The sequence below is a fragment of the Peromyscus leucopus genome, chromosome 9 (genome assembly GCF_004664715.2).
Source record: "Peromyscus leucopus breed LL Stock chromosome 9, UCI_PerLeu_2.1, whole genome shotgun sequence".
Lineage (NCBI taxonomy): Eukaryota > Metazoa > Chordata > Mammalia > Rodentia > Cricetidae > Peromyscus > Peromyscus leucopus.
In genome coordinates this window covers 22,641,216-22,667,347 of record NC_051070.1, presented here as the reverse complement: position 1 = coordinate 22,667,347, position 26,132 = coordinate 22,641,216, and the positions used below count along the sequence as shown (strand labels likewise).

The 26,132-nt window shown below is 37.5% G+C and overlaps 1 protein-coding gene across 2 annotated transcripts in view; it reads left to right on the top strand.

The window, feature by feature from the left end:
- The window catches only part of Uchl3 (ubiquitin C-terminal hydrolase L3), a 48,417-nt gene that overhangs the window by 16,501 nt on the left and 5,784 nt on the right, over window positions 1-26,132 (top strand). The window contains exons 4-7 of one of the 2 annotated variants that reach the window (XM_028864775.2): window positions 700-856; window positions 1,175-1,260; window positions 2,769-2,816; window positions 21,840-22,031. In XM_028864775.2, coding sequence (XP_028720608.1) covers window positions 700-856; window positions 1,175-1,260; window positions 2,769-2,816; window positions 21,840-22,031 — 483 coding nt within the window. The remainder of the gene's footprint in view (window positions 1-699; window positions 857-1,174; window positions 1,261-2,768; window positions 2,817-21,839; window positions 22,032-26,132) is intronic. The other variant, XM_028864777.2, reaches the window with a different exon arrangement.

Genomic DNA, 26,132 nt, shown 5'->3' with positions numbered 1-26,132 from the left:
AATTGTAGATGCTCAGTTAACAGAAGCAGTCATCTTTCTGCTTTCCTTTCTCCTTCTCACTCAGTTTTTAAAATAAAATATGTAGATATACTTGTTTGTTTTATTCAGTGTGTGTGTCTGTGTGTCTTTGTCCGTGTTGCTGGGGATTGAACCTGTGGCTTCATGCATGCTAGGCCAGCACTACCGTGGACTTACACTCCCATTGCTGGTTGTACATTTGAAGATTATATTTTAAACCAAGCTATTGCAAAGGTAATTGTTTGTTAGATGGTGTGCACATTGAAAGTGTTAATGCAGATTCCTATGTGCCTTCTACTATGGTTGTACCAATGACTGCTTTTAACAATGGCATATGATGCTGAGTGCCATCGAATATGCCTGCAGCCCATGCTTGAAAGGCTGAGGCAGAAGAATCATTTGAGCTCAGAAGTTCCAGACCAACCTGGACAACACAGGGAAACCCTTGTCTAAAAGCAAGCAATGAGCAAAGTAAATAATTCAAGACTGTCCTTTTTCTCATGTCTTTATTGACACAGTTTCCATTGTCTTTTGTCAGCCTGGTAGGTGATAATGCTATGATCTTACCTTAAAGCTTTTCTTATTTAATCCAAATCTCATCATTTCATATCCTTTACAAACTTGAGTGTTCTTTTTAGTGTGTGGTTTTTGCATGTGGACTATTGATTTTTCCCCCAATAGTATGAAGTGTTCAGGACAGAAGAGGAAGAAAAAATAAAATCTCGAGGACAAGATGTTACGTCATCAGTGTATTTCATGAAGCAAACCATCAGCAATGCCTGTGGGACGATTGGACTAATCCACGCCATTGCAAACAACAAAGACAAGATGCACTTTGGTAAGTCATTCTCTGTCCACTTTTCCCTTCAGATGTGTTAACTTGATTGAACAGTAGGGGGTGCTCTAACTCTCTCAAACTATAAAGCAATGCATCTCTTCTTTTGTTATGGGAATATACATGAAGCCAGGAGAAAAGGATATTAATCCTTCCCATTTTCTCATATTGTTGATGAACAGGCTCATCAAAAGAACATTTGACTTTGTTATTTATTCCAAGAGTCTTAGATTTTTTACCCAAGAAAATACTGTACTACTTCTTGTTGTTAGTTTTTTTCTATAATTAAACTTAAAATTTTAATCATTTTGACATTCTCAGAATCTGGATCAACATTGAAAAAATTCCTAGAGGAGTCTGTGTCAATGAGTCCTGAAGAAAGAGCCAAATACCTGGAGAACTATGATGTCAGTACCTTCTTTCTGTCTTGACCTCATCCCTGGGCAGCATTACAGGATTGTAGGTTCTCTTAGTGGTTTGTCTTGAAACTATAGTTGGGGGAAAAATCATATCCATTACAGGGGCTTTTGTTTTTTTTCAGGTAACTATACATGAAATATCTATAATGTTGTTCAGTTGACAGTTCTGTGTCCAGGGCAGAATGAGCAAATATATATAGTTTGCAAATTAATAACTGTACTCTCTAATCCAGTTTGAAATGATTGTTCTAAGCATTTATTAGTTTTGAAATTATTTTTTTCCGAAGGATTTTTGTCTTTTAGTACTATCAATAGATGATGTTCTTTGAAATTAGAAAAGCAATATGATATACATTTATTATAGTGTTTAGTGTTCCAAAATACTTTAGTTGCTTTAAGTTTTAAAAACCTGGAAATTTCATAAGAAATCTTTATTTTGCATAAAAGTAAAATAACATGACAGTTGCCAATAATTCCACCAGTGAAAGGTAGCTATCATTGATATTTTTATAGGGAACATGTATATATATATATACACAATATTTTTTTTAAAATTTGATCACACTGTAATACTGTTTTATAACTTGCTTTTTTCACTTATCACAAACGTATTAACACCAGTAAGTATATATTTAACATTATTATTCTAATTGCTGAGTAGCTTTCCATTGTATAGTATATTTAACCAGTAAAAGGGTGTTTGGAATCTAAGAGTTTTCTCTCTCTTTTTCACTACTTAAAATTATTGAAAATGTATATTACTGTGTCTGAGGTTTTAGAACCATCCTTAATTTCATATAATCACATACATTAAATGTATCAACATAGTTATCCTAGAAGAGAAATTGCTGATCAGTTTGCATGTCTTTATGGCTTTAATACTTACCACCAAATTGCTATATATAACATTTATACTTTCACCCCAGGTTTCCTAGTGTGTCCATTTCTCTGCATCTTTAATAATAGTGGGTATGATTAGAGCATTAAGTTCAGATAACTGAATTCCCTAGCTTCTCATAAACGCATGCCTTTTGCACCACATTTTTAAATTGCCGACTGAAATGCATGAGTAAGCATAAATTCAGCCAGAGCTGCAGGAGCATGCACCTTGGAGAGACAGATGAGATAAGCTTCTTCAGTTTCTGTCTGTGAGCTGCTCACTTTATTCCAGATCTCAAGGGAATAAAGTGTTAAGTGTGGCCTCTAACAGTTAAGGAAGCTATTTGACCCTTTCCTTGCACTTTGCAAATTAGAAACTGTGAGCTAGTCGGTTTCCTAACGCTTAAGAGATTTGTGGGTAGAAAGGACAGTGGCTCATTTGCCTATCCAGATATAATTCTGAAAGGTTTAGTGCTAAACTGCTCCTAAAGTTCTTCCAGTTTCCCGCCTTATTACAGGATTTTAGGTGGTAAAAATTGAGCTTTGTTACTACTTTCATTTAAAAGGTAGATATAGCTGTTTTATTTTTTTGTAAATAGTTTATATTCTTATTACAGGCTATTCGAGTTACTCATGAGACCAGTGCACATGAAGGTCAGACTGAGGTATTTCACATTTCTTTTAAAAAATGTTGCTGTGTGTAAATTTGACCTTATACTGTGGCTTTGGAAAAGTATTTGACTACTTTGGTTTTCTTTTTCTTTTTCCTTGGAATTTGCTTATGAAGCAGCAGCAGTCAGAGTGATAGCAGAAGAAATGTTTGTCCAGGCTGCTAACACGCTACATGAATGACTGATTTACTTTGCCGGATCCTTTCACAGGTTGCAGATTGTGTATTCTTTGCTTTGTTTAACAGGTGGTCTGTTTCTTCCCTCTCAGATTCCTGTGACTTCCACATACATCCAGTTTTTAGCCTGTATGGTCTTTGGGCACCAGTATCGTGCCTAGCTTCCAGGGGAAAAAAAAAACAAACAAAAAACGTGTTGCTCAGGGACTGTTCTGGGCCACTATGATGATCTCCAAGTTTATGCTGCAGTGAGTTCTGCTGGGTCACTTCTGATCCTTCTCTTGCCTCTCTGTTTACTTTATTCATTTCTCTCATCCATCCCTTCTCTCTACTCTTCTCAAGCCCTTACTCTCGAAGGAACTTTGTCAGAAAATATCAGTCAGAACTGGGCATTTCTTCCTGTGTGACTTAAAATCACAACTGTCAGAGGGCTGATTATTTTGGGAGAAGAAGGGAACCGGTGGAAGGGGAAGGTGTGGGGCAAAAGAGGGCAATGAGGGAGAATGTGATAGAGTATGCTATATGAAGTGCTGTTAGGAAAGTGTCATAACGAAACTCATGTTCTGTACAGTAAATGTATATTAATAAAAACGGGGGAAAGTCACACTCACATATAGGATGATATTGCTTATTGGCTTTAAAAATACTTGGAAAAATGATATAATTAAGAAATTGATTTTAGCCGGGCGGTGGTGGCGCACGCCTTTAATCCCAGCACTCGGGAGGCAGGGCCAGGTGGATCTCTGTGAGTTCGAGGCTAGCCTGGGCTACAGAGTGAGTTCCAAAGTTACACAGAGAAACCCTGTCTCTAAAAACCAAAAAAAAAAAAAAAAAAAAAAAGAAATTGATTTTAAATTATTATTAAACCCTTTTTAAAGTGAAAATACTTTGATACTATGATATAGCGTAATTATTCTTCTTTCAAACCGTATGACTGTCGGTGTTTGACTAATTGAAACACTAAGTGTCCTTGTAATTGTCTCTTCTAAGCTGCTCATTCTCTTTCCAAGTTGTAGACTTGATTTTTACTCCGTTTACAGTAGATGCACACAGTAGGCAGCTGTGAAATTCATTCAGTGCTCCTGCTGTATGCATGCTTGTTGTGGTCTAAGGAACTTTGGGTTGCAGTGTTGTGATTTCACTAAAACTGGTGATGAGGGCTGGAGAGATGGCTCAGAGGTTAAGAGCATTGGCTGCTCTTCCAGAGGTCTTGAGTTCAATTCCCAGCAACCACATGGTGCCTCACAACCATCTGTAATGAGATCTGGTGCCCCCTTCTGGCCTGCAGGCATACATGCAGGCAGAACTCTGTATTCATATTAAATAAGTCTTTAAAAAAAAAAAAACTAGTCATGAGGCAGATCAATATAAGTTTATTTCAACTCCAGAAAATTGCCTTTGTGGTACTTTCTTTCATGTCCATTCTGGATCTCCATCCACGTTATGGCTTTACTACCTGAATGATAGCCACATCTCTTTTTGTTCAGACTGAAACTTCGTCATCCTTTGTGATTGTGGATGCCAGTTGGCTGTTATGGGAATGACCTACTGACATTTTAGAATGCACTGTCCTTGCTTGAGGTTGTTATCTGTGCCTTCTCTTCTGCCCTTCATCTTCCTATAGTTTTAACTCCATTACGTTTCTTGAATTGTAATTCAGTCGGTGACTCAGACTTTTGTTTTCCCACTGCAGTGATTCTCAAAGGTGGAGTGGAAGGAATGTACCATTTTTTAGAGGGCTTTTTCAGGTCTTACTCCCAGTAGAGTTAATCTCTTTTACCATGATCTCACAGTTGAGAATCATGTTAGAGCCATATCATTTATGTCCATTATGACTCTTAAGACACATTGGGTTGAAAAAAATAGTTTGGGGGCCATTCCTCAAGTTTCTGTGTCAATTTCAGCCTCTTTACAGCTTCTCTTAATCCTGACTACTCTGGCTATTTTTCTGAAAATATTTCTCTCTACCAATATCTTACTTTATTGCTATTTTTTCTTATAATTTCTCTTTATGAAAATATTCCTTCTCTCGGCATCTGCATTTCTGATTTCTACTTAGCTTTCAAATTAGCTTCAATGTGGCACTCTATAAAGTACTTCTTATAACCTGTGTATATTTGATCTATTCTATGCACTCTTTCATGTGACTTCAATGTTCTGCATTTATTTATTTTCATATTCTTTCTTAGCTATTTAAAATGTATTTTTTTTTCAAGCAAAATGTGGTGATATAAGCTTACATTTTAGCACTGAGACGGCTGAGGCAGGAGAATCAGCAATTTGAGATAACCTGTTGTGCACATTGAGTTCCAGGCTCACCTAGGCTGCATGGTGAGACCCTGTCTAAACAAACAAACAGTGGTATACATTTCCCTACATTTTAATAATTCTAGAATTAAGACCTGTTTGAACTGTTGTCATAATTTACTTGCCATTATTTCTCCCTTAGTGGTATATAAAATGCCTCCTATAAATAGATACCTTAGCTTATAAGGTAGGGAATTTTATCTTTTGGTGTGGTTCTTAGGTCTAGGACTGGTGTTTGGTTTATTTGTACATTTTAAATTATTCAGAACTGTTCTTTGCACATTTGCTCACTGCATATTTACTATTTCCAGTATTAGATTAGAAATGTCTTTAGTGGTATAAAAACTTTAAAAAAAAAAGTCTCATGGGCTAGGGTATGGCTCAGTAGTTAAGAGCACTTACTGTTCTTCCACAACAGTTCTTCCTGCTGCTTGTTACTATAGTTACAGGTTATCTGATGCCCTCTTCTGCCCTCTGTTGGTACCTACATGCATTATGGTGCCGTACATACAGTCAGACACACACCTTTAATCTCAGCACGTAGGGGAGGCAGAAGCTGGAGAATCTCTGAGAGTTCTAACACAGCCAGATCTGTATAGCAAGCTCTAGATTAACTAGGGATACACAATGAAGCAAAACCCAAAAGACAAAAATCTTAGTTTTTTGGAGTTCTACAGTAAATATTTTCACTAGAGTACAGTTAACATTTTATATGAATTCAGTTCCTTGTTTTGTGAGGTTGATTTGTATATTACAAGATGATCTTACTAGTAGCACCTAGTAATTATATGTTAATGACCTCTTGCCATTGAAGAAAAAAAATCTAACACTGTACATTCTCAAATCCATTTCACAACAAGTTTCGACCTCTACCAGGAGCAGTTTGCTTTCTTCATCTTATTTCAGAATTATTTGCCACCTGCTGCCTGTGGGCTTCAGAGTCTTAAAACATTCTCTCTATTCCAACTGTTCTGTCAGTTCCTACACAAGACCTAGGTCTTTCCCACCCAAGTCAGTTTGCCTGGGTTGTCCTCAAAATATAATTGGCTTAAACAACAGAAACGTTTTCCCTCACAGTTTTGGATGCTAGAAGTCTAAGATAAAGGTGCTGTCAGGCATCTCTTCCTGGCTTCCTGAAAACTTCTGTGTGCATTTTGGGAGTGGGAGATTTGAAGGATGTGGGGAGGAGAGAGCAAGAAAGATTGAGAATGAAGATGAATGTATTTGGTGTCTCTTTTCTTCTAAGGATTCTAGTTGGACCATCCTGTGACCTGTTTGTTTTAGTTTACTTTCCATTGCTATGATAAAGACACTGAACAAAAGCAACTTGGGAGGAAAGGGTTTATTTTACCCTTACAGCTTACAGTTGATCATGAAGATAAGTCAGAGTAGGAAATGGGAATCCGGAGGTGGGGACTAACACAGAGATTGTAATACTGTTTACTAGTTTGCTTCCCATGGCTTGCTCAGTCTGCTTTCTTATACAACCCAGGACCACCTTCCCAGTGATTGCACCACCCACAGTGGACTGGGCCCTCACACATTAATCATTAGTGAAGAACATGATGTACAGACTTGATTAACTACAAACCCAGCAGATAGAGGCATTTTCTCAATTGAAGTTCCTCTTCCCAATTCGTAATTCTAGCTGTGGAAACTTGACAAAAACAAAACAAAACAAACAAACAACCCCAGAAAAAATAAACCAACCAAAACCTAATCAGGGCACTATCAAATAATAGAGATTTAATAGAACTTTGGTTTTAGTATGATGATCAGCCTAATGCCATTTGGACTTTTCATAACCTAGTAAACACAAGAGTCGTCTGGGCTACCTCTTCTTGCTACAGAGATGGTGTGGCCCCTTTCTCATCTTTCAGATCTCAGTCATTTTTTTTCAGGGAGGCCTTCTTTCACCGTCTACCTGTCTTTCTATTATAATATGCTATTTTCTTCCTGGTCTTTTAAAATAGTCTATAATGAGTTGCTTCTCCCTTTCATTTATCTCTTCATTCTGCTCATTTACTAAAATGTGGGTCCCATGACAACACACCTTGTTTGCCATGGATGCTGGCTGAAATAGAATTCAGTAAAAAATAATGTAGTATCAAGGTTAAAACATAGGATGTAGGTTTTTACACTGACTCCTCTGCTTATTTGTGTGGGCAAGATATTTTCCTTGTGTAAACTACTGATAATATTGCCCACCTTATGAGATTGCTATGAAGATTAGTGAGTTGATCTCAAAAGCTGTTTTAAAATAGTGCCTTGCATTTAATGGGCAGTCAGTAAATATAAATGGTGATGCTATTTTATTAGGCATTGAGAAAAACTAATTTGAATGGTCACGAGAATGAAGCCAGGTAAAAGGAAACTTGGACTTCTTGGGCATTTTAGAGCTACCATAGATGCTATGTGTAGTGTTTATCAAATTGTGTTTATGAATTGGGTTCATATCATGAAATTTATTTACTTCATAGTGTAATGTAGTGTTTTTGACCTGTGAAAGGCATTGAGCTTATGTATAGAAGTCTAAAGGTCATGGAAGATATCTTTAGTCTTTTTTGTTTGGGCAGAAGCTTGTGAGCTCTCGGGGGAGAATAACCATGGGGCAAAAAGAAATTCCAGGGTTACTTAGGTATTCAAAGGAGTGGGCAGAGGAAAAGGAGCCAGTAGTTAATAGTATACCCTGCAGTTGATCACAGATGGTGATGGCATCATTTCTGCACTCAGAACATTTTGATAGGAATGGAGGGGCAGGAAGATTATTGCATGCTGAGATTTACAAACTAAATGAGAAGTCTTAAGTTGAGTCACTAGTGTTCAGTGGTCTTTTCAGAAGATTGGCTGTGGCCACAGTGGAGTTGTTACTTGGATGTTTTTCACTACCTCACCATTACTGTCTGTCAGATATTGGCTAATCCAGAAGTTTGGCCAGTGGGTCCACTTCACTTAGTTTTGTTTACTTAGTGAAAGATAGTTTTTGTTTTGTTTTGTTGTTTTTAATTAAACTTAAAAAATAAACAGGAGAGTGACTATGAGTAGTTTTCAGTGGAGGAGTCGCTCTATCCTGTGATTTCTTTTAATTTGCTACTTCACCATTTTGTATTGGATTCTAGATAGTAAGAATAAAAGTGTTGTTAGGTTGGTTTCCCCTTAACAATGCAATGGAAGCGGTTCAGAGTGTGTGCTGTTTCCTTCAGAGGAGCTTTAGGATTACAGGTATTATCTCCCTTACAGATGAAGCAGCTGCGGCACAGTGAGGTTCAGCTACTGTCCCCAAGGCTTAGCCAGAACTCGAACTCGGGCAGTCTCGCTTCGTGGTCCTCTTCTAGTCCTGCCAGCCAAGTGCTGGGATTGCAGGTGTGTGCCCCCCTGCCAGGCCACACAGCACAATAAAACGTCAGTAGGCGGATTGTGCAGCCACTTTATGATTTGATTAACGTGATAATCATTCTACCTTGGGTGGAATGGACTGAGTGAGAAACAATAAGTTGATTGTCTTTAGTTGTACTTGAATTTCATTTCTCCAGTGATTTTGTGATTTTTTTCTTTAAAGTGCCATGTTAAAAAAAAATTAGTGAGATTGTATTAAGCTAAGTTTCCACTGACAAAAATGTTATTCTACATGTATACTACAGTAATATGTGGCCCAATGCTAAATGCAGTTAAATATTTTAATAGTTACTGATTTGAAATGACTATAATTAGGCATAAGCATGTTTACTTAATTTAAAGAGGACTCTAAATATCCAATCTAAGTCCTTTCAGAATGTTTAGAACCTGCAGGTGGTTCCAAGTTGATATGGTCTGGGTATCTACCACAAAGATTAAAAGGTTCTGTTTAGACATTTGGGTAGCATGAGTATTTTTAATTGTTAATGAACAGTCCACAGTGCAATAATGGAAAAAGTCTGCAAATCATCCATGAAGGCAAGAAAGAAAAACTCTGGTATACTTCGCCTTCAAACTCTACTTTCACGTCGTTAGCATAATCTAAACAGCTGAGGAAAAGGAGATTTTCTTAATATTTTAATATGAATATTTTATCATTCAAAACTTTCTCAAAACTAGTTCTTTGCATACTTTCAGGTAAGTAAATCAGAATTTACTTTCCATTTCCTTAATATGATACTTATATTTTTAGTTTTTCAACTTAAAAATAGACTTTATTAAATATCATTCTTTACCCAAGTGTTCATTGCAGATTCTTCCAAAGAGGTTTCTTCTAGGTGTGACTAAAGGGATAGACATTCTTAAGGTTTTCAGTAGATAGCGTAAATTGTCTTTCCTTCACTTGGCAAACTAAGCCGGTGACTCTGTGTCAGAGGCTGTGCATGATGAATATGAATAAGAAATAGTTTTTGTCTTCAGAAGTCTTTTTTGCTTTGACAGAGGGAAATAAGGTTTCATTTCTAATGACCCTTCAAAGATCTTTAGTAAATTTGTGAAATCAATTTAAGTCACAAAATCAAATTTAATACTTAATGAAATTACAATGTAGTTGGGCCAGGTTAGTGTTGCTGACTTTTAAAAGCAGGTCTGTTTAATCATTGGGTAAGGTTTTGATTCCAAGTATGTAGTGACAGATAGGTGTATATATAATAAAGGATATACCACACACAGTTGTGTCTCTCAGTATTTCTAGTGGACAGATTGGCTCCAGGAACACTCATAGATAACAGATTCCTTGTGTAAAATGTTTATTTAACTTTTATTCATTATTCATTTTATATGTCCTTTGAGTGGAATGGTTTAGTATTTGCATATAATCTATGCATATCCTCTTGTGTTCTTAAAATCATCTGTAGGTTACTTATTAATAGATATTAGATGTTAGGGACTACTAAGAAAAGAATATATAATAGAATTTTCAATTGTTGATTGGTTAAATCAACAGATGGCAGCCAGGCGGTGGTGGCGCACGCCTTTAATCCCAGAACTTGGGAAGCAGAGGCAGACGGATCTCTGTGAGTTCGAGGCCAGCCTGGGCTACAGAGTGAGTTCCAGGAAAGGCACAAAGCTACACAGAGAAACCCTGTCTCGAAAAACAAAAAAAATAAAAAAAAAACAGGTGGCGAGTTTATAGCAATATAGCTGTGTGTGTGTGTGTGTGTGTGTGAGAGAGAGAGAGAGAGAGAGAGAGAGAGAGAGAGAGAGAGAGAGAGACAGACAGATCCAACCAATTAGAATCTAGGTGACTTTTGACTTAGCCAGTGCATATTGTCAATGTAGGAGACAAGTTTAAAGTTGTATCTTTATTGTGTAGATATAGTATATGGCTTCATTGCAAACTGAAGTGAAGATGTTTATGGTTTTAAAATATCTCATTACCTTTATTTTGTGTACTCCTGCATGCATGTGAGTAAATACCATGTCATGTGTATGGAGGTCAGAGGCCAGCTTTCTGCAGTCGATTTTCCTTCCACCCTGGAGGTCCCAGGAGTCAGACTTGGGTCACTAGGCTTGGTGGCAGGAGCCTTTGCCTCTGGAGCCATCTCACCTGCCCTGAAGCATAGCAGAAGTCCTTCCATTCAGCCACAACCACGCCTGCATGCCTAAGGTTAAGTGCTCACTCTCATTTGAGGATGCTTTTGTCTTTTTCCTTCGCTATGAAGGAAAAGGCTGTTAGGAAGAGCTTAGTTCCTATATAGAGTTTAAATTCCTGATTCTCTTGGAAGAGACAAATGGAAACAGCAAAATGTAGCTAAAGTATGTAAGTCCAATTTTATCAATAAGATTGAGGTTATAAAGACTAGGGACATGGTTCAGCATCTGAGCTTGGTTCCTAGCACCCATGTCAGGTGGCTCATGACCCCTGGGCAACTCCAGCTGCAGCATACCTAAAACCCTCTGCTGGCCTTCTTCGGTACCCGTACTCACATGCACACATCCCCACACGGACGTACACATGCTAAAAACAAAATAAGTTCTTTTTAAAGTTTGACACTAATTTCCTGCTCATTTTTAGTTTTTTCTTTACTTTCCACAACCTGTTTTCCTTATTTTGACATGACTTGGAGTCAGGTTTTGGGAAGCAGTTCCATTTCATTGATTCTCCACACTGGGAAGCCCAGCCTCCCAGCCTGAGTCCTCCTGTGTCCTCCTGTGTCCTCATGCTATCCTCCTGTGTCCTCCTGTGTCCTCATGCTATCCTCCTGCTCTCTCTTCTCCACTGCTGCTTCTCCGCTGCGGTACTGAGTGCAGGCCTTACGCTCCTCCTACCTCCTCCTTCTCTCTCCTGTTCTCGTCTGAGAAATGGGAGCACTAAGTTGTTCTTTGAGGGAAACATCTAGACGGACCTCAGCAGTTCCTCCTTTCAGATCTAACTAGATGTGCTGCTTCCATCTGAAACTGCCGTAGGTATAAAAACAGACTGGCATGCATGGAGATGAGAAGGTTTTTCTCCTCGTATTCTGACTTTACAGTGCACAGGGCACTGTTAGGATGGAAGAATTTGCACTTAATGAGAAGTGTATTTGGGGCTACTCTCAAATTATATGAAAGAAATTCCTGAACCTTAGCTTAGGTAGCTTGACAACAGTAAGTTCAAATTTCATTGAACATTAAAACTTACAGTGTGGTGGTATTGTGTTCCCCAAAATATTGTGCACTCTAATAAACTTATCTGGGGTCAGAGAACAGAACAGCCACAATATTAAACATAGAGGTTAGGCAGTGGTAGCACACGCCTTTAATCCTAGCATTCCAGAGGCAGAGATCTGCCTGGATTTCTGTGAGTTCAAGGCCATACTGGAGACAGCCAAGCATGGTGACTCACACCTTTAATCCCAGGAAGTAATGGCAGGAGGCAGAAAGGTATTTAAGGTGTGAGGACGAGGAATTATGGCCCGGTTAAGCTTTCAGGCTTTCAAGAAGCAGTTCAGCTGAGATCCATTTGGATGAGGACTCAGATGCTTCCAGTCTGAGGAAACAGGATCAGCCGAGGAATTGGCAAGATGAGGTAGCTGTGGCCTGTTCTGCTTCTCTGGTCATTCAACGTTCACCCTAATACCTGGCTCAGGTTTGATTTTATCAATAAGACCTTCTAACAATTTGTGTTATATCTGGGCTCTGGGTTTATTTTTATTAATAAGAACTTTAAAGATTCATGCTACATTACCGACTGAAGTGCAAGCACAGTTGTTAGACTTGCAGTGGGGTGTGTGTCAGGAAAGAGTATCTGGAGGCTGTGGCATCTGCTGCATACGGTGAAGAAAGGTGCTCTGGTGCACATTGCCTGTGGAGTCTGTCGTGCTAGTTTATGTATTTTGATTCTAGTTTGTGCTTGATTTTGACAGCTTTGCCAGTTGAACAGGGATAAGTTTTTATCTTTTGCATGGATCTGACTTTTTTACTTTTCTATTTTAAATTCAACTTTAAATTTCCTCTAAACCTTAAAATCAAAATTATAACTTAATTCTAAATGAATTCCTGCAAATTTTAGGCTAGATTTCAGCACATGTGTACTTGGTACCTGTAGAGGTCAGAAAAGGCCATTGGATCCCCTGGAACTGGAGTTATGGGTGGTTACATGCTGCCATGTGAGTATTGGGAATCACACCCAAGTCCTTTGCAGGAGCAAATCCTCAGCACACAGGAGACTGAGACAGGAAGAGTTTGAGGCCAGCCTAGGAATGTAGTGAGACCCGATCTCAAACTTTGCTCCACCTTCCCCCCAATTTCCCATGAAATCTTAACCATAGTCCTCTGGTAGTCATGTTATATATGTTTTGGAAAATAGTGTTTAAGTATCTTTCATGTTCAGGAAATTACATGTTATAATGTAATTATAGACATAATGACAAATTTAAATGAAAATGCTTTGGCTATAAACCAAAATATACTTATTTTTGTAGCATAGATGTCCCCTACCAGACATTTGGTTTTTAACAGGGAAGTACTTTTAGGAAGGTCCTCTGCCGCCCTTTTTAAAGTTCTGGGTAATTTCATTTTGGCTTTTATAGCAATTCTAATTGCTTGGTGTTAAACTATTGGAAGAATACATTTTTTAAAAATGTATAGAGTATGTGCATATGATCTGTGAAAGGAAATTTTCCCTTTAAGGACCTGGGATTTATGCTTTTATTTACCTCCTTCCTGCAAATAGTTATAAATTTGACAGCCAGAAAGGAAATTAGAATTACATTTGGGAAATGCAGGTAGAAATGATAATAGGTGCATCTATGGGTCAGTTAAATTATTGACATTGATGGAGTGAGGTAGCTCTCCATATTATGGAAAATATTGATATTGAAGCCAGGTGTTAACAAATCCCATTTTGGGATTAAAGAGCCGTAGTTATATGGTTTCTGCTTCCAGATAAATCATTGATTTTATATTACCCAGAATTAGAGTAATTAGAGTCACTATTACTCTCCTCCTCTTCTTCTTTTTTCCCCCTATAATTTTGAGTTTAAATAAGAATCAGAATGTTTAGTTTTTTATTTAAAACATTTTTAAATCCACGTCTTTAATGCCATTCTGTTGGAAAAGTAGAACATTTTATTTTTATAATGTCTTTGGATTCCTAGAAAGTATCTGTGTGAAGAACTAGAATTAAGATACAGGTTTACAGATTATACCTTGTTTTGTTTCTCTCCCATTACTGTTTGTTTTTTTTTTTTTTTAACTAATTGAAGGTTCCAGCATCATTTCTCAACAGTTCAGATTATTGTTAGCATTTTCACCATAAAATGTTTTAATTAGGATCTGTATATGATACTTTTAGACATAATGCTTTTGTATACTTAATAGACTGTAGCTAGTAAAAACATGACTTTACATGTAGTGAACAATAAAAAATTGTGTGACTTTCTATTTTCATTTTATTACAGTAATCTGGAATCAAACTATAATCTTGAATTACATACTATCCTTGCATATTCTATGTAGAGTGGTGTAGGTAAAGTCTCATTACACCATCGAGATACCAATGTAGTCTGCCAGTGGGACATAGAGTTCTGTTAATGTCTTGGCAAACATTGGTACTGTTAGTACTTTTAATTTGATAATTGTTAACGCTTTGGATTCCATTATGAGAGAGTGATTATCATTATGAGCTATAAGCTCATAAATGGGGTGAAAATTTAAGAGTTACTGCTTCAGTATTAAAATTTCAAATATTTACTTATTAGCCAAGCATGATAATGCATACTTTTAATCCCAGCACTTTGGAGGCAGAGATAGGGTTCCTGAGTTCAAGGCCTGCCTGGTCTACATAGCAAGTTCCAGGACAGTTGAGACTACACAGAGAAACTCTGTCTCAAAAAATAAAAGAAAAGAAAACAGAAAATTTACTTATTAAACCCTTAAGGCTGGCATAGAAGCAATAATTCCCGGAATAATAGCTTCACTGTGTAGGAGTCATTTAAATACACATTGAATATCCCTAATCCAAGTTCAGAATCTGAAATGGGGTGCTAACCAGGTACAGTTTCAATTCCAAAAGCTCTGAAATTGGAAACACTTTTGGATAAGGGCCATTTAACCTGTTGTTACATTATGGGAAACAAGGCAGTATAATAATATATTATACAAATTTTAATACTGTAGAACATTGGTCACACATACAAACAGAATTCTTGATGTTTGAAACATACTGAGCTGGCATTATGACCCCGCCGCCAATCTTTCCTCTGCCACATATGCTTACACTGAAAAATATGATGTGCAGAAATAGAGCTAAAATCACACATAAATATTATGACAATGTTTGGGCAAAAGCCTCTATCTTCATGTTTAGAAATGATTGTAATTTCTATCTTGAGAGATTGTTGTGGGACTCCATAGCCTTAGTATCTTAGGACACCTGGTATGTGGTATTGTTAGCTGTGGCTGCTGTTACCTGATCAGTGTATAGGGAGATTTGTGTGAGTATGTTCATTAGGACATTGTTTATAGTTGTAGAAAACTAAGGACATTCTAAAAGTGCAATGTCTTCAAGGTGCATCATCTCTGTGATAAGCTCTTTAAAGATTAATATTTTGCATTGGAGAATGTTGTGGAGATACTGAGGTAGATAAGTAGGCATCTAAAATATGACCGATGAAAAAGGAAACACAGAGCTTTATCTACCTTTTGTAAAAACAAAAGAGCTAAACATTTTAGCAAATTGTGACAGGCAAACTTTTGCAGGCTGTCAAGAGACTGTAGAGTCCCTGGGAGCAGCCCCAAAGGGAGGATTCACACCCACTTTCCACAGATCTCACTGAGTACAAAGGAGTTTGACTGTAGGCCAACAAGGCAGGAAAGAGCCTCAGGTGAAGGTGTGGAGGAGGGGAACAATGGCCAATGTGGAAGGCACTTACCTGGGCTCTTCTTTTCTGGAGGACAAAGTTTAAAAACCCCCAAACACAAAAAAAATCTTCTGGGATCTCTATGAGAGATCCTCTACTACTCAGAGAATCCTTGGAAAAGCCCTGTGCTTGGTGTACAGTAACTAAGGAACTACCAGTGACAGATATTGAACAAGAACAAAGAAATACTTTATTTACGTCACCACTGTTAGTCAAGAAAGCACCCTATGTACTGAGGTGAGGGTGAGTGTGTAGCATGAAGAAAGACCTCAGGCACAGGCTCTGGGCAAAGGCCTAAAGCTTGTCAAGGAGCAAGAACTGAAAACGAAAGACTTCAGTCACCCAGTACTCAGTCTCAGCCCGGTGGGAATGCTGAATTTTCACCCACTGTTGTACTGAAGGTAACTCTAGCAAAAAGAAAACAAGACAGCTCGACCTCTGGATGGATTAGAAGAGTCATTCCTCTGCACTGACATCTTTATGGGGCATGCCCATTCCTAAATGTAGATACTGTTTATCTCTGTCTCTGTCGTATTATATAAGGTGTCTGACTTTTAATCAAAAATAGCAAGAAGAAGTACATCAGCACTCTGTCAGGAGACAAAGCAGTCAACAGAATGAAGCTTAGATACAATGTCGATGTTGGAACGAACTATCAAAGAATGTGTAATAATGGCACTAAAGGTTCAAGTGGACAAGATGGGCAACATGTATCAACAGGGGGAGATAGCTAGCAGAGTTGAAAATTCTAAGACAGAATTAAATGGATACACTAGGCTCAAAAATCAGGACCAGAGGTGAAGAATGCCTTTAATAGCTTTCCAGTAGAGTCAGAAAAACTGAGGGAAAAAAAAACACCTCATTGTATTTGGGCTGGGGAGATAGTTCAGTGTTTGCTCTGCAAGCCTGAGCTCTGCATCATGAGTGTCTATAAACCCCGGACTCCTATGGTGAGATGGGAGGCAGACACAGGAGAACCTCCGGAAGCTCATGAGCCCCTAGCCTGGTGTATGGAACAGAAAAATAATAAAAGAGACTGCCTCAAGCAAGGTGAGAGATGTGGACCAGTGACCAAGGTTGTCTTCCGTCCTCCATGTGCGCATGCGTGTGAATTCACGCACATTTAAAAAAGGTTTAGTGAATTTTACAACAAAGCAAGTAAAGGTAATTAAAAAGAAATAAAAAGTCTATTGGACAAGAAACGACAGAGGAATATCTAGGCGCTGTGGGCAGTCTCAAAGTCTCAAATAGTTAGTATACAGAAGTGGAATCCTGGAAAAAGAGAGGCAGAGAGGGTAAGAGGGGGAATAGGGAGATGGGGGCCTTTGGATATAAAACATCAGAAGAATCAATGGTTAACTGTTTTTTCAAAAATAACTGGCCACATCTTCAAGAACCTCAGAAACACTGTAGAATAAATATTCCTGTCATCAGACACCCTCCCAGATAATCAAGTACTTAGAAAAACAAAAGATAAGTAAAAAATGTTCAAGCTACTCAGAAGACCCAGAAAAAACAGGTATATTAGGTACTGATAATAAAGAATTATGGCAAGATTTCTGATCAGAAATTATGCAAAGTAGAGCACAATAAGATACTATTTTTAAAGTACTGAAAGAATTCAGTAGAAAAAGTTTTTTGAAATGGAGAGCTAGAACCTGTATCACAAAAATGAAGAAAACTCATTCCCACTTTGTTCCCACTATAAGAAATATAAAAGAATTTCTCTATGCAGAAACATTGTGATAACAGGAAGAAATTTGGACCCATGCAGAAATTGGGGTCCTGGAGATGGGACAAGTAAAGGTAATTAAAAACACATTTTAAAAGATTTATTTGTATTTTCAACTCTGGGTATGTGTGTGCACATGTGAGTACCTACAGAAGCCAGGGCATCGGGTCCCACTAGAGCTAGAATTGCCGGTGGTTGTGAGCTGTCTGATGTGGGTGCTGGGAATACCAGCCACATTTTTTCTTACTTTTAATTGCACTAAAAGATAATTGTGTAGCTGGGCACAGTGGCACTCATCTGTATCCCAGTACTATGGAGGCTGAGTGAGACAGGAGGATGTCAAGTGGGAAGCCAACTTGGGCTTCATAGACCTTATCTCCAAAACCAAAAATGGAACCTGAATTGTCTAAGTAAACAGTAACCACATATTGGAAGTTTATACCATATGTAAAAATATTTGATGATAGTATGAAGAATGGGAGGAAATACTTTGATAATCCTGCTGTGAGGTTCTAATACCATGTATCAAGTTGTGTGCTATTATTTGAAGAACACAGCAGCTGGGTGGTGGTGGCACACGCCTTTAATCCTAGTACTCAGGAGGCAGAGGCAGGTAAATCTCTTGAGTTAGAGGCCAGCCTGGTCTACAGAGCAAGTTTTAGGACAGCCAGGACTACACAGAGAAACCCTATCTTGAAAAACCAAACAACAACAATAACAGCAAAAAGAATACCAGGATTAAAGAAACTTAACTATAAATCCTAAGACAGTTGTTAAAATAGATTTTTTTAAAAGTATAAACATACCTATAGTAAAGATAAGTAGAATCACAAAAATACCTTTTTAAAGACACAATGGAACAAAGAATGGAGAAAACAAAATTAACAGTATAGATTATAATCCAACCATAGGAAAAAAATGACATGCAATTAATACAATGTAAGACATTTAAATGTAGGTATGTAAGTTGGAAGAAAAATTATCAACTTAGTTGTAAAACATGCCTCAACTATGATATCTACAAGAGAGCATTTTAAATAAAATTCACAGAAAGATGACAATTAAAATATAGGAAAGGGGGGCTGGAGAAATGATGGCCCCGTGGTCAAGCACTTATTGTTCTTTTAAAATACTCAAGTCTGATTCTTAGTACCCACCTCTGACTCCCAGGTATTCAACATCTGGCAGCTCTGGGAAATTTCACACATGCCATGTACACTCACATACAGACACACATAATTTAAAATTACAACATATTTTTAGACAATGTTAACATGTCGTAAAGACAAAGACTCCTGGAAATATTCCAGATTAAATGATTTTTAAAGAACCAGGCTAAATGATGAAGTCTATGTTAGTCCCTGATATGTTCCTTTCCTTACCCTCCTTAGAGAAGCTGGCGGCACTCTACTGTAGGGAAGTCACCATATTGATCCCAAATTTAGTGTGAATATCCTATCAGCGTAGCAGACTAACTCCCAGAGCTTCTGAACTCAAGTGATCCTCCTGCATCAGCCTCCTTTACTGTAACTACAGGTGTGTGCCACTGTGTGCAGCCTCCTACAGACCTTGGAAGACAATTGTGCATAGACGATGACTGGATGAACCGACTAAATTAACATATAGGTTGGAGATTAGACAATCTAGATATTGTGCTAGTATAAAAACATAGATGATAATTGCACTACTGTTACTATGAGAGATTTCCTTGATTTATACTTAGTTGACCTTCTGTATTCATCATATTTGCATCTGTAGAGTCAACCAACCGTGGGTCAAAAATATTCTTTAAAAATGTGTCTCAGGGCTGAAGAGATGGTTCAGGGGTTAAGAGCGTGTACTGCTCCTCCAGAGGACCCAGGTTTGGTCTCCAGAACCCACTTCAGGTATCTCACAACCAAGTCTAACTCCAGTTCCAGGAGATCTGATGCCTCCTTCTGGCCTCCAAAGGTACCTGCACTCTTGTGCATGAGCTTGTGCACACACACAGTCACACACACAATTAAAAAACATACATATATATATATAAAGTGTGCCTGTTGCCAGGTGATGGTGGTACATGCCTTTAATCCCAGCACTTGGGAGGCAGAGGCAGGTGGATCTCTGAGTTTAAGACCAGCCTGGTCTACAGAGTGAGCTCCAGGACAGCCAAGGCTATACAGTGAAACCCTGTCTTGAAAAACCAAAAAAAGAAAAAAGAAAAAAGAAAAAAAATTGCCTGTACTAAAAATCTACAGACATTTTTGTCATTATTTTCTAAATGATATAGTACATTAACTTTTCATGGGTTGATACTGTATTGGATGTTGTAAGAATTAATTGAGGTGACTGAGTATATGGGAAGATGCATGCAGATTATATGGAAATACTATTACAAGATTTTATATAAGAGATTTGAGTATACCTGCATTTCTGGAGCTTTCTCTCATGAATATAAAGGGACATTTGTGCTTTTGGGTGAAAATATTGGATACCTTACCAATAAGTGGGTTTTGTTTACCCTCAGATAGTCTCAGGAAGAAAAGTTATGAGGGAAGACAGTGTAAGTACAAATGATCAAACATATGGGGCATCAAGGACATATCTGGATATTTCCTGTACCATTTGTGGTTTCTGTAACTTCGTAAATTTGAAGTTACTAAAACAAAAGTTTTAAAAATTATTTTACAAAACCCAAGAATGAGACCATAAATACTTAAATGTGTGCATTTAGTAAGCAACTTAAAGGAATGAGCGTGTCGGCCTCCAGGACAGTGCCTGTTTGCCTACTGCCTGCTGTAAACCACTGACCTCCTCCAACTTAACAGCCTCTCCTGACACGCAGTCTCCTGCATGTGCAGCAACATCCTTGTGTGCCTGCACATAGACTGTCAACCCTCCTTGTGCTATGAACAGTAAAATTATATCTAACCTAATCTCACGGCTTTGCCAGCACCCATGGAAAATAACACGTGTTTCTCCACTACTCTTTAGTCTCTACCCCTATCTCACGCTACTCCATTTTCCCTCTTTCATTCATTCATCTTTTCTCTTCTTCCCTTTGCCTCTCATTTGAGTGAACTCTGACTGAATGCACCAGTCTGTGAGAGCAAACACTGTTATATTCACCTTTATTCCCAAATGGAGTCAAGGGTAGGATTTCTTTATATGTTTCTGATGGATGATTAATATTATGAATGCTGGCTAACACACTGAACTTAAACCTCCAAGGGGGAAAATGACAGTTCTGTTTTAGGCTAGTGTTTAACTTACACAGATCAAGAGTGCCAATAAGGATCATAGACTTTTAAAGGTCTGAAGAATTTTGGAGATCATTTCAAGCTAAAGTCACTTTCCTAATATTATAGCTAGTGGAATGTACTATCACCAAAGAACTGATGACTAGTCTTTTTATTTCTTCTCACTGTAGTTATACTGGTAGTGGCTTTGTTGGGCTAGAAATAAACCTCTATACTGTTGCTGTCTGTTGAAAGTGACAGTCATAAGATGACTGGATTACCACTGATAAGTTAGTTTTACATCCTGTATATTTTGTGGAACCACAGCATTTGGGAAGTCATCCCCCAGTATCTATCCTTAAGACAATTACACTTGGCTCTCTCTGTCTTATAATAGAAGACAAGTATAACCTAGTGTAATAAAAGCTGTCACCAGAACCTTGGCCACACAGGCTCTGTGCTGGTGACTAGGACCATTTAGCTCCAGAACCTCATCTCTTGGGTTTATCTGCAGTTCTCCGATGTGCTGCCAACATGACCTAGGTTCTGTCACTTCACCCATTTGTGCTCTGCTTCCTCTGATTTGTAAAATGTGAATATAGTTGTAATGATCCCACCAGTTACTGGGAGATTAATGAACTGATAGATACGTAGCACTTCAGAGAGTACCTGATGTAAGTGGTACACATTTTGTATAATGTTGCTATTTACTCAAAAGATGGACAAGAGGCTATAATGTTTTCCTTGTAACTTGTCAGCCAATAACAAGGATCATTAGTTGATTCAGGTCATCACCTTCAGAGGGGTTAGTTTTGCGCTTATTTGTAATTTTAAGGGTATACTCCCTTTCAGAGTTTATACTATCTAATTGTTTTTACCAATGCCTATTATGATTCGGTTTTCTTTCCACTTTTGTTCTTTATGTGACTTGTCTGTGTTATGTGGATTTTGTGTGTTACATTTTTAAAGCCAGATATATATATATATATATATAGTGATATTTTAGTGGCTTTTAAATCTTTAGTTTCATGAGTCTGTGCAATGGAAATGAGGATATGTAAATTTTGAGATGTGCACTTAAAAAGTTATGTAACATAACCTTGTGCTTGATTATAAATTCCCACTTTACCCATTTTAAGCAACATTCATATGTGATCTTTTACTAGAATACAATTATTAAAAGTACTTGACCATATGAATGCAAGTATGACCATACGTTGCTTTAAGGATAAATGATCACCCAGTAACGTGGTCTAAGTAAAATATTCTCTCTTTTAATTATGTAGTCCTCCTCGCCATCCTCATCACAGCCTCATTCTAGCCACTGCAGAACGAAGGCCTCATCATTGTGTCACCATGCATCCCTGCCCTGGGTCAAACGTAACCATGTAGGCCCTGCAAAGGCTACCAGTCCATCTCTCCGTCTTCGTCGCTGGCGACCCTTCTTACGCCTGCCATCTTTGGGTCTCCATTCTGTTGTAAGTGTAGTCAACCTTCCATCTCTTCTCCCAGTGACAAGGGCAGTCTTTTTGTTTGTGTGTTTGTTTTCCTTAAATGCCTCCAGTCTTTAAAGTGCTTTTCTCTTGGTTCACTCAACCATTAGCTTTTTCTACCCCAATAAGATTGCAAGCATACCTCCATGCTCTGCAGTCTAGCTTGACTTTTGCCCGTGCCTTGGTGAACATCCGTCTTTCCACTCCATATCCTGTGAATGTAAGGAGATGTGCCTGTTGATGAATACTGATTGGCATTTGTGATAACACTTACTTCCTATGAATTGTTAAAGTGAGTGTGTGTTTCCTTACCCTTCAGCTTTCTGATTTCACTTAGATAACTTAGGTCAACAAATGCTATGTACCCTGAGTTCTTTGCCATCTATTCCTTTATTATTATTTTTTTCATATTTCTGAGCATGACTAGTCTCTTGCCATGCTCTGGGTCATTTTACTTACTCTGTCCTCAATCTAAATCCTTCATGGTGTAGTGTGTTGCATCTAAGCTATTTTATTCCTTGATGTGGCTCAGGGACTTGGTTTAATCTTGATCCAATCTTTACTGCCAATTCAGTTTCTAACGATCTTTTCCAAGTAGGAGGCGGAGAGTTGCTCCTTGTATATTAATATAGGCGTCCTACAAATTTTATTTCTCTTGTAAGCTAAAAGTATCAGCCAACTATTATAATATGCATATACATATGGCCTGAAATAGCCAAGTTGATAGAATTCCAATAGTTCTCATACATTAAAATAAACTGCAGAATTAAGCAACCATGCTCTTGTCTTTGTGATGTTCTAAGCCACTGAAGGCAATGACTGTGGTTTGACAGAGCCCATCTAGAAAAGCAGTAACTGAAAGCTTTGGTGTGTGCCATACATCCATAGGAACCTGTTATTTCTATAAATCATTACAGAGCTTGAATCAAGAAGTCTAAATATGTGTACATTTTAACATTTAAAAGCAGTTAAATGTCAAATATCCTCTCTTCCCCCTCATTTACCCTTTTAAAGCTGTCTTCAAACTATCAAGTCCACAGTTGCCTTTAAGCGTTTGCTTCCACCAAGTATCAGTATGGTTATCACACAGTTTCCATTTGTGCTGAATATCAACAGACTGCTTATTAGTCTCTCTCTCTCCTTTCTCTCCTTCTCTCTCTCCTCTCACCAGATTGCAGCATTTATTTGTCATTTTTATTCATCCATCCATTTGATATTTGTGCTTCTCTGCTGTGCTATGTACTATTTGACACAGTGAGAAATAAAGGTGAATTAGAAGAACAGAGTGCAATCTAATACATTCTGATCAGGGGACAATTCATTTAATTCTAAGCATGAATAATTTCTTCTGTATTTTAAAATTCTAAACATAAATGAGCATGTTATTTGGCATTTCCAGTTTTATGTTTTTGTGTATTGTTGTTTGTTGCTGCATATTAGTTCCATTGCCTTATCACTTTGTAAACATTTCCATAGCCTAGTGCTTAAGAACATGGACTGGAGCTGCACTGCATGAGTTGTAGTCCAGGGGCCATCACTTGTTAGTCATCACATGTGTTACTTGGCACCTTCCTACTCTGTATTCTTAAGTGTAAGATGCAAATGAGCATATAAAGCTACCTGACTGGGTTTATGTGATCAACTGGCCAATACAAATACAGCATTCCATTCATGCCTGCTATAGATTAAGTGCCTTATAATTATACCTTAAACCTTTTTCTAATGTGAAATTTATATGTAGTAATTATTGAGTGCATTGGTAATTTATTTATATCACTTTTTAGTTCTTTGGGATTAATGAGAAGCCTTCTAAATTGAGGATTCAAAAGGTAGAAAACTGTAGGCAGAACTTACCGGTCTCTAGCTTCTGTTTTTCATGTGTGTGGTAGTCGTTTGCTGACTCTTTTTGGACAGGAAGACATGCTGGAACTTGTTGCTTGCTTACTCTTGGATTTCCTGGAATACTTGTTGGGCAGTTGAATGATTGCAGACGTTAGACTCTCAGACTAATGGAGTTAGTTGGTCAAAGGATAAAGCTGACCAGAAATAATGAGGTTTTGAGGAAAGTTGAAACATTTACCTTTTATGACAAGTCAGAAGGCTTTTCATACTGCTTTTTGTTTTAAGACAGGATCTCGCTGTACAGCTCAGGCTAGCCTCAAAGTCTTTATCATCCAGCCTTAGCTTGTCAAGTGCTGCGATTACAGTCAAATACACCTGGCTTGAGATTTGTATTTTAATGTTCACTTTTACTTAAAAGGGACATTGATACATTAGATTTGATACTTGCTTTTGTTTGTGATGATGTATTAATATTATAACAATATATAAGGTTTATGTAGTGCTTAACAGTTGACAGATATTTTCACAATCTCATTTAAACTTCAAGGGGGTGGGGCTGGAGAAATGGCTCACTGGTTAAAAACACAGGTTGTTCTTTCAAAGGACCAGGGTTCAATTCCCAGTACCCGCATGGTGGTTTACAACCTTCTGTAAATCCAGCTGGGGGATCAGACACTCCCTTCTGGCCTCTGCAGGCACTGTGTGCACGTGGTACACAGACATGCATGCAGGAGAAACATGCAGACATGTGAAAGAAAAATAAAGTTAACAAATGAAAATAGATAAATAAAACTCCTGATGCAGTTGACTACAGTTATAAGCTTAATATTCATTTAAACCTCAAAACAGATAGGAAACTCAAAGCTCCCAGGGATTGGGTTCCACATTCAAGTCCCCAACTCCAGTTGAAGTTTTTTTAACCTCTAGTGACCTTGCACTTTACTGGCAAATATGAAAAATGGAAGCTATATGATGTTTAGTTCTTAAGGGAAATTGTTCAGGTAAATCATTTATGAAAACAATAACTCAAAGGCTTCAGATACTTGATATTCTTTAAAAACTGTCTTACTGTCAGTATAATAAGATTCTCAGTTAAGGAATTCCTTGCAGCATTTCTGTTTTGTAATGAATTTATAATGATTTGCCTTGGCTCAGCCTTGATAAGACCAGATTCTCTTCTAGTCACTGATAAAATGATACACGATTGAAAAATCACAAGTATTTTTTTGACAGGGAAGTAAAGAAATCCATTATCATTGCCTTTAAATATGCGAAGAACTATTAGATTTAAGAAGGACTAGGCTTTTGTTCAGCATAATGGAAAACATGAGGCATATTTTAGCCTCAATAAGAGACATGACTCTACAAAACTGTCAAATTAGTGGAATAGATTGTCTCAAAGCTTCCTGGAAGTTCCTTGTCATTAGAGGGGCCTGTAGTAAAGAGGGGTACAGTAACAGAGTGATGAAAACTATGTAACTTTGATTCGTACCAACTGTGGAATTCTTTAGTTCTAGGCTAAAATGTATGAGAGTTAGTTTGCGTATCAGTTTGTGAAGACTTTCTTTCACTCATAACTCAACGGAAATAATTTCAGAAGAATAAGATTAAATAAATCATTATGTCAGTAAACATTTAGAGACATTCTGTATGCCTTACAAAATACAGTAGTAATGAATAAAAAGTAATGGTTATTCTGTAACTTTAATTTCTGCATCAAAACATTCACATTTAACTATTGAAAAATATATAATTATTTGAAGGTGAAACCTTTTGAGTTCTAAGATAACTGTGTTACTTAAAATATATTAGGTAATAAAAAGCATAATTTGATTTCAGCTACTTGGAAATTTTTGCTTCATACAATTGAATTTCCGTATGTATTTAGCTGTGATTGCGCTTCATTTCAGTTTATTTAGAATTGGTAAATAGCTAACACATTTAATATATATCATAAAATGCCAATTTCTGTATTAACTTTACCTAAGTGATTCAGATGTCTAAGAAATGTGAATATTGCTTGTGTAAATTGAGTTTGATAAGCTTAGGAAAATGGAGGTATAGTTTAAATAGTAAATTGTTCATTAAAAGTGAAAGAAAAGAAAGAAATATAGGTTACAGCTTATTGTATTTATTTTTTTCTTTTCTCTAGTTAATAATCATTAGGACTATTTCCTTGTATCTATTCATTTATAAGCTGTTTGAATCTAGAATGATTGTTTATACTGCATTGTTCAAAACATG